General features: G+C 38.5%; 1 protein-coding gene across 1 annotated transcript; it reads right to left on the bottom strand.

The window, feature by feature from the left end:
• Nucleotides 1-539: 539 nt before the first annotated feature.
• On the bottom strand, nt 540-5,212 carry LOC129859421 (homeobox protein engrailed-2a-like). The gene is made up of 2 exons (XM_055929208.1): nt 4,341-5,212; nt 540-2,554 (listed from the first exon to the last, which is right to left on the bottom strand). The coding sequence occupies exons 1-2, from the start codon at nt 4,822-4,824 to the stop codon at nt 2,238-2,240; spliced, it is 801 nt and encodes a 266-aa protein (XP_055785183.1). The 5' UTR covers nt 4,825-5,212; the 3' UTR covers nt 540-2,237.
• Between the last annotated feature and the right edge of the window lie 3,576 nt (nt 5,213-8,788).

Here is an 8,788-nt window from a genome sequence, read left to right as displayed (position 1 = left end):
TCATGTAAATATTCAAGACCTAACCTCTCTGGGGTAGTAATAGTTGCAACAAATGGTGGCAAAATCCAAATCATGTAAATATTCAAGATTTGTGCTTTTTGGTTCATTTTATCATTGACCTTTTTGGTCGAAAGGTTACTACAAATGACATTGGTGATTTTCCCAGTGGTGTTGCCAAAACAATGACGCCATCCAAATGGACTCCTTGGAACAACTCTGACGTCACCCCCATTGAAGTTGAAATGTTAAACAGTTAGGTAAGGGTTAAGGTTCGGGTTAGGGTTAGGATTAGGTTCAGGTTATGGGCAATGTTTGATGTAAGGATAGTGGCTAGGGTTAGGGTAGGGCCATCACAAGGATCCCGGATAGCACTATCCATTTGTCAGTGGAGGGTCAACGTTTTCTTTCCGATTTTTCTGTGTTTGCATAGAGATGGCCATGTCTCACGGGCGTTCATATAAATGGAATGAATTCATTCTATTTCCATGGTTAAGTTATCCTGGACTCTGAATTATAGAAAAATGATGATGCCAGAGAAGTTTTAAGTGTATTATCTTCGAGGTTTATTTACTTTTCTTTTCCAGTTTTTCAGGAGGAAGTTAATTACACAATGAATACATACATGATACAAACGATGTACATTATACCAAAGAATACTTTGAACATAAAATAATTAAAAATAACATTGTATAATACTACAACTCCGTGTTGTAATTTCATTTAAACATATTAGCCTAGGCCTATAGATAGATATTCGCTGATGAATATATTCTTTATGTCATACCAGCAGTTTTCATAAAGGCAATAATCTTGAATCAATAATCTGCATTTTGAAGTGATAGGCTACTGCTTCTCTGAATCGGCACAGTTCTGTTTCATAAAAAGTTCTCACTTGAAATTTAAGGCAAAGTGTGTTCAGTTTGGTGGATTTTAATTCACACACACTTTTCCCAGATACACAACAAAACAATTAAAAGGCAAAAGTCCACAATTTGGTATGGATACAGTCTAAAACTTAGCTCGATCATACTCTCGTCGACAAAAAACAAAGTTTATAAACACAGTTATTTGCCCAAGTATAACAAATTGCAGCTTTCATGCAAAGGCCCCATAAACCAATTTCATTCACGAAAAGAAGTTATTGCAAGATAAAGAAGCAGTGTAAAAACCTCAGAAGTCTACTCTAAAGCAACACCGGTCATTGGATAGATTTTTTTTTCTCTTAATATAATCTATATAAATACACATATGAAGTCCTTTCAACAACAATAAAAGAGATTTTCAACAATTGTTATACAGTCACTAACGATTTCGCCTGTTTAATGATATATATGGATATGTATATGAAATAAAATTTATATAGAGAAAGAGTTCCATGGGATGTATATAGACCATATTTTCCGATACCTTGTGTCTACTTTTGATAAAATAGACCTATAATACTTTCATCCAAGAGTGCATTAAACGTTTTGTCATCATTGTCATTATGCTACAGAGTTGTCTCTCGCGTTATAGGCAGCATTATAATAATTCAAAACATTTTGCTACAAAAGATGATTTATATTGCTCTTCAAAAACTATGTATAGAGGCCTCGGTGCATTAATATTACACAGAACACGCAAATTGTTTATGGAAATGAACTTGCTTTAGGCTATGCTACGTATTAGCAATTTAGGCGTTCTGTCTGCTAACCAAAACATTGCTAACCAATCACTTCTGTGATAATACGAATTTTCGAAAAAAATAGTATCAAAATCCATCTACTTTTCAATTAAGTCTGCACAGAACTGACACTCAAAAACCCTTGCTATGTCCTTTTTACACTAAACTCAACCCCAATAAAACCATAACAACCATGGAAATAAAATATCTTGTCAGCAAATTTATTAAGATTCACAGTTGCCTGGATGCAGCAGGAAATATTCTTTGGACTTAAGCAGGTTGTTTTTCACTTCACTGACAGATCTCAACGTCAAGTGCCAGTTTAAAGCGCTATAATGTAAAAATTGAAAATGAATAGCAATATAAAATGAAGCGTATAATAAGCATTTGTACTTTTCCTGGAAGAAAAACGACACACGTTACAAGAGATTGAAAACATACATTTTTACAACATCTTTTCATAGACATGATATTGCAGAAATATCTCTATATATTGATCAATTTATGCTGGTATATTCTATACACTGGCCCTTTTATTCGGTGAAAGTATTGCATTGTTATCTGTTTCTCGAAATCAATCGCTGTCTGATTTGTCATCTTTTGACGTCGTAGCATGATTGTACAGTCCCTGTGCCATCAGGTGCAGGGCTAGGCTGTTTTTGGCGCCCGTGGCCTTCTTGATTTTTGCCCTTTTGTTCTGGAACCAAATTTTGATTTGAGATTCGTTAAGACCGAGTTCTTGGGCCAAGGCCTGTCGCCTCTGTTCGGTCAAATACCGGTTCGTTTGAAACTCGGTTTTTAGTCTTTGAAGCTGTTCAGCTGTGAAGGCCGTCCTTGGTCGCTTGTCCTCTTTGCTGGCGGTTTTCTTCTTTGGTTTTCGAGATCTCGGTCCTGTGTTTAAAAATATATATATTATTAACCAAAACCAATCATAATATGAAATGTGAAAGCTTAGTGTAGCCTAATTCGTTAATTTAGGCCCTACTTATTTATTTATTATTGCACTGTAGGTAGGCCAATAAATAACCCATTTGCTACGTAATGCAAAATACGAATTTGAGTGTCATTTGGTCATTTCAACGCACACTAATCCATATTACACAAGAATTGTCAAAATAGTTAGAAATTAAACCGTAGTTCCGCATTTCTATAGGCTACTTAGACTACAACCATGCATTGGAAGAGATATAGATGGTAGGTAGGCTAATATGCTACTGATGGAGTATGTCGGAGTTTGTTATGGTCATTGGATGAATTGCTGAGAAGGCCGGAAATATATCAACACAACTGGAAAGCCCGTCTGAAATTGAAATACTGAATAATATAAAATATTTTTCTTAAATAATTGATTTCTAAGACCGCCTTTCTACTTTCATATACAGTAGAGGTAATAGCCTATAGGCTTGTTGATGTTGTCTAGTGGAATACATCGTAGCAGGTTTCTGAATTCGGTTTTTGGCTGTTGCAAAATACTATTCCAAGTTTACACTTTTGGTGGGTAAGCATGGTTGGTTTTGAATATTGGTTTATTTGAATATTTGTTTAATGAAAATAAACATTGACCTCAGCATTGATAGTTTTATTTAGGCTTAATTGTTTTGACTATTACGCCTATAAGATCGTCAGCCCAAACGATTTGATGAAAAAGTGGTGACATCTGTTTGGGTGAAGTAGGCCTGGTCGACAATCAAATAAATATTATTTAATACATTTGGAGTTCACTGGAGATGATAAAACGACGTAAAACGTTTTAAGATAGGCAGCCAATGGGGATACCATCGAATAATAGTGCACTCCATGCAACGAACGTTACGTAATGCATGAGAACATTTTGTACAATACGATTTTTGGAATAAGTAGTATAACAGAATAGTGATGGAAACGTTCATGTTTTATAGGTTCAATATTTAGAGACCAAGGCAGCTCCATTGCAAAAACTCATGCATAAACAAAAACTGTGGATTTGCACGACAGAATTATCGCGGAAAAGTATGCTATTAAGTCGTTAAACACATTTTTGGGAGATTCAAGAATTCCCTGGAAGACGATTATTGCTTTGATTATATGCGCGCAGATGTTTATAGTAACCTATAAACTAGTAGTAGTAACCTAGTAGTTAATTGGCTATGATCTAACCCAAAGCTAGCATATTCTTATTATGGGGTTATAATCTAAACACTCAAATAAATACAATTCGTTTGAGGTTTTTCCAAAATGACTTCAAAATTGTTGTTGGCTTATAGCCTAATTTGAAATATATATTTATTTACAATTCGATTCATTCATCTATTCATGTTAGTATGCTATTTATCCCGCACACTTAGGCTACATTAATGTGTAGACTTCCAATACCCCTGCGTTTAAACATTTCAGCTTTATACCAGCGCAGGATGCTATTTTGAGCGCCTTAATTAGTCTTGAAATTGTTCCCTATATAGCTTTCGTGGATAATGATATCGTATGTAATGTTTTTATTGTTATTTTTATGCTTGCACGGACACATTTAGAATATTTTGCACAGTTAAATCTTCTATTTTCCATTTTCACGTCGTAAAACAGGCGAAACACTGTTTGCCCTCCTTTCCTTATAGAACTCGGTCGAGGCGTTTGAGGTCAGTGTTACAACGGGTTGGGGCATTTCAGGATACAAAGACGAGGGGAAAGAATCGTAGCCTACCTGACGAGGGCCTGTCTGAGTATCTGGTGCAGTACACCCAAGCTGGCCAGAGCATAGGCTGTTTGGATGGTACATTTGAGCTGGCTTGAGAACTATCCGAGTCCGAGCTTAGGCACTGATCTCCATTCTCTCCGCGGGGTTTCAGGGGCTCTTCGGTAACTATTTCAGCCTTATTGGCCACGCCGCCTGGATGAGGAGTGGAAGTTCCTTCCGTTGGCACAGTACTCCCCACTTGCTCCGTTCTTGGAACAGCCGGGCTATGGTTCTCTCTGGTAACGTGACTATTTTCTTCCTGCTCTGTGTTGCCTTCTTTTTTCCGCCCAAAGTCCGGCCGTAAGATATTATCGATGAAGAAATTGGTGACTCGATGCGGGATCTGCTGAATGTTTCCCGGCGCTTGTAATAGGGGAAGTATCGCTCTGTTTGACTCATCCGCCGACACTTGACGTTCCTCATCTCTGTTGCTATGATCATTTTCTTCCATACTGATACACTTTCCAATGTTCTTTCTTTAACCCCTTTATTGCTCTCCCGCACCGAAATGAGCGCAATCCACTTCTACGTCACGCGCAGCTTTTTAAATGTTTGAATAAAGGTTTAAAAAATAAACTCAAATCTCGTTGAGTGTGCAGGACAACCTGCAACCCTTTGCGATAGTGCCCACAGACAAAAACATCGTTTTGGTCATATATTCCCAAACTTGCCTATCCTATATTGTTGCACTGGATAGACACCATTTGTCATTTGGCCATCCAACTTGGTACTATCCGTTTTCAGTCTATCCAATAAAAGTGCTTCAATGACTAAACTAAGGGTAAATAAAAAGGCTTCCAACTGATCCTGAAACACATTCACTCTTGAGTTTTGTTCTTATTTTCAATACGAGCCCCCAAGTGACGTTGCAGCAGTTATCCTAGACACGTGCCTTTGACCAATAGACTGGGAGATATTTTACCACATGACAGTGACTAGTGAGCGAATCGACAAATGTTCAGCCTCGCCTTTTTAAAGGAAAAGCGTTCTGAAATAAAACGAAATACCTACCCTAAATATCTCCTATGTTTGATTTGACTATTATATTGGTGACTTTGTGTTGTAGTTGAAGGTTAATGTTTTCAATTCACGCGTATTGCATGCGTAATGCATGCATAATCTGGAAACGGTCAAACGCCATTTCATAAGAAGAAGAATATTGAAATAGACTCATTCTAAAAATGTTATTGTAAGATTGGGTAAAATTTGGAGAGTCAGTTAATAGCCTGCTGTGTGAAGTTTTCATTATACAACTATTTTGTTTCAGACAGATGAATAGCCTAGTAGTTGTCAAAGCTGTGTCGTAACCAACTAGGCTACTAAGGATAGTCTCTGCAACCAGAATTGGGTGGGGATACCGGAGTCTGTAGTTTATAGGTCGCATCGATGCAGATTCGAACTAGTGGGCTACTGGGTTTGGGGTTTCTAAGTTATTTTTAACTCGCGCGTTTTCTATTTGGGACGTTGTGTACATTTTTTACTTTATTGAGCTCTTCATTTTGAGGAGTGATATTTAATGGGGCTATTGCTGACTCGTCTTGCATGCATCATGCCATTGACAGGGCATTGACCGTCCCAGTTTCTAAAGCGCCATAGCAAATGGCCAATTCATGCAATCTCATAGCTAGTCATGCAATCTCCAATTCCTTCTCATCTCCTCATGTTCCCTCCATAATTATTTAAAGTGCAGGTAGTGTTGAGTCCTTGGTTAGTTGCGCTCGATAGACTGAGGTCTAGAAACGAGAGGTTCGAAGCAAAAATGGGTCCGTAGCCCTTTAAAATAAATCAGTGACGCAAACAAACTGTTGTATTCACGGTGCACATGACATAGAGTCGCGCCAAAGACAAAACTTGGGAGTAACTTTACTGACCAACTCCTTTACTGTTTTCTCATAAATCAGGATTCAGGGCGTGCCTTGGAATAGTCGCCAAAGTTAAGTTGCTATTTGATCTGAAATGTAATGTAGGCTACGCACTGCGTAAAAGGGCATCACTGAAGGACTGCCTGAGTGAAAGAGGACATAGCATTTGTCAAATGTAGGTTAAAAAACCGCCCCTGTGAATTATGGAATTGTTTTTTCAACCTCTCCTGGGCCAGTGGGCAATATCCGATGTAAATTGTTATCAAGGTAATCGTGAAGTGTCTAATTTCGAATTCTTTGTAGGCCTATAGGTGCCATAGAAATGTTAAACGTTTGGCATTACAAAATTAAGAGGACAAAGTTGGTCTATAATTTCAACTCAGTCTCCCCAAAACGTAAAGGGTGCATTGCCTATATCAACTTTGTGTACGTCATTATTATTGGTGCGTCCGAACATTCATGGTTTATTCATTCCCCAAAGAGTGTTGGGGACCGGTGGAATAACTCTGCAAGAGTTCGTTTTTAGAATGACTGTTTCTCTGTGGTGTACTAAGACCCTAAAATTAGGCTGCATCTTTTTAGGTATTGTCCTGCGGTAAATAGCTTTTCAAAGTCATATGGCGGACTGTGCCCTATTTCGTGTGTGACCTATTGCATTACTATTTGTTTTCACTTTGTGTACGTTTAAAATGAACGTTTGTCAGCTCAACGGAGAATAAACTTCGAACAGGCATACAAATGTTTTCTTCCACATTGTATAGGCCTATTGGCTCGTGCAAAACGGCCAAATCACGCGAGCCCGCTATATTAATGATAGGCTACATTACTTTTATGTCATTTCCACCAATAGCCTAACTCTGATGGTTTTGAAAGCGGTTAATAAATTCCTACATTTCCACCATAGAGCGATCTCCATACGTCATTCATTTTCTAGCAGTGCCTCATGGTTGAAAGCGGCGGCGCTCCCTGCACCATGCACAACCATCATGCACCATGCAGTGACAGTCTCTGCTGATAGTGAAAGTTCTGAGTAAAGGATGTAATTAGATAGGCCACTCTCACGCTGTGATTGTTTCTCACTTGTGAGGGATGTCCAGATTATCCAGAGCACAAATAAATGAGCAGGAAACAATGGCGGCCAGACAGACCCGCTACCACCGAGGCTTGGCCTCTAACCCCCCTCCGCTTCTCGCGTCTCTCGCTGCCAGCCACAGCAAAACAGGGCTGAAACAGGGCTGGCGTGGAGGAAATCACACGATTTCGAGTCAAGAGTCATACAGATCAAACCACAGCCAATAATAAACAGGATGCTTCAATGGGCCTCTATGTTCGTATTCTTGTTGCAGAAGATTGAGTTAATCGAGTTTTATGCGTTTTGTTTTGCAGGCTCCTATAGACCGCAAAGGCATATACGTGTCAATATGCTATTGAAGGGCTACGTTGGTTTTTATTGATTATATTGGACAATATGGCATAGTATATCCCTTAATTGGCAGGCGTCTTCTATTGTGGTGTCACACGCACCCGGTTAAGAGATTTGTCTTGAAATATTGACATAGAGGCCAGCCTACCTTACGTTTTCTTCCACGGTGCACCTTGTAGGCTATGCTGCACACTTTCATGTTTTAAGAAGACTGTGTTGTCTCGATATCCTGTTATTTGGTTTATGTTACCTAAAGGTTAGGTTAAACGAACTCGAATTTGGATTAATTTAAAAGGAACAAATACATGTTACATTTTATGCCTTATTGATGTATAATTTCCAACAGTTTTTCGTGACCCATAATCTGTTTTTCGCTGTAGGCCTGTATTTGTAGCCTATAGTTTATTCTTGTAACGAATTTGACTAATTCGGTGTGGATCCATAGCCTATATTCTCTTATTGCTGTGTTAAATGCGTGAATAAATTATACATTTAGATACATTATAGGCCTATTAATACAAGATAATAAACTTACATTTATTCACAACCTTCGTAGGCCAGTCTTTACCAATATCTCTGACTGCAATATGCCCTCGTTATGCATTTATGCATTGTGCATATCATTTAGTTTTACGATGGATATGGTAACTCATCTCTCGTAGCCTATGGTAGACCTACATGAGATGTATGCTTTACAATTGCGTCAGTTTGGCAATAACGCCCCCTTTAAAACGTAGTGAGATGCGTAAAGGGCTGTGCTACATTGACATTTTTAGTTTGCCTGAATGTGACATCATTCTGTTTATCATGTGTTGTTGTGCACATTGTGTATCATTCAGCTGGTGGTCAATGCCTCAACGGTCGTTATACCCCTTATATGATTTACTAAACATGTATTGGTGTATATTCGCATTTCTGCACCAGTCTAATCCCCCCGAAAAAAACATCGCGCCCTGACAGCAACCCTATAGGTCTACTTTTCCCTGGACACTGGCGCGACGAAGGAAATCAGATATTTACCCAAAGCAGTAGGCCTACATTTTCAACGAATTCCTAGGGATTTACTCTTCAAAACACCTCTTGCGATAGTTGGCAAAGAACGATGGTAATGTCAATTAAGTAATTTATGG

Source organism: Salvelinus fontinalis, chromosome 7 (assembly GCF_029448725.1).
Source record: "Salvelinus fontinalis isolate EN_2023a chromosome 7, ASM2944872v1, whole genome shotgun sequence".
NCBI lineage: Eukaryota > Metazoa > Chordata > Actinopteri > Salmoniformes > Salmonidae > Salvelinus > Salvelinus fontinalis.
Note: the sequence above shows the minus strand (reverse complement) of the source record. Positions and strands in the feature narration are given on the sequence as shown.

Excerpts from the sequence above, each read along its gene's own strand:
- LOC129859421 (XM_055929208.1), bottom strand. The coding sequence starts at position 4,824 with ATGGAAGAAAATGATCATAGCAACAGAGATGAGGAACGTCAAGTGTCG. Across the intron at positions 2,555-4,340 it reads CTCAGACAGGCCCTCGTCAG|GACCGAGATCTCGAAAACCA; the intron begins GTAGGCTACGAT and ends TTTTAAACACAG.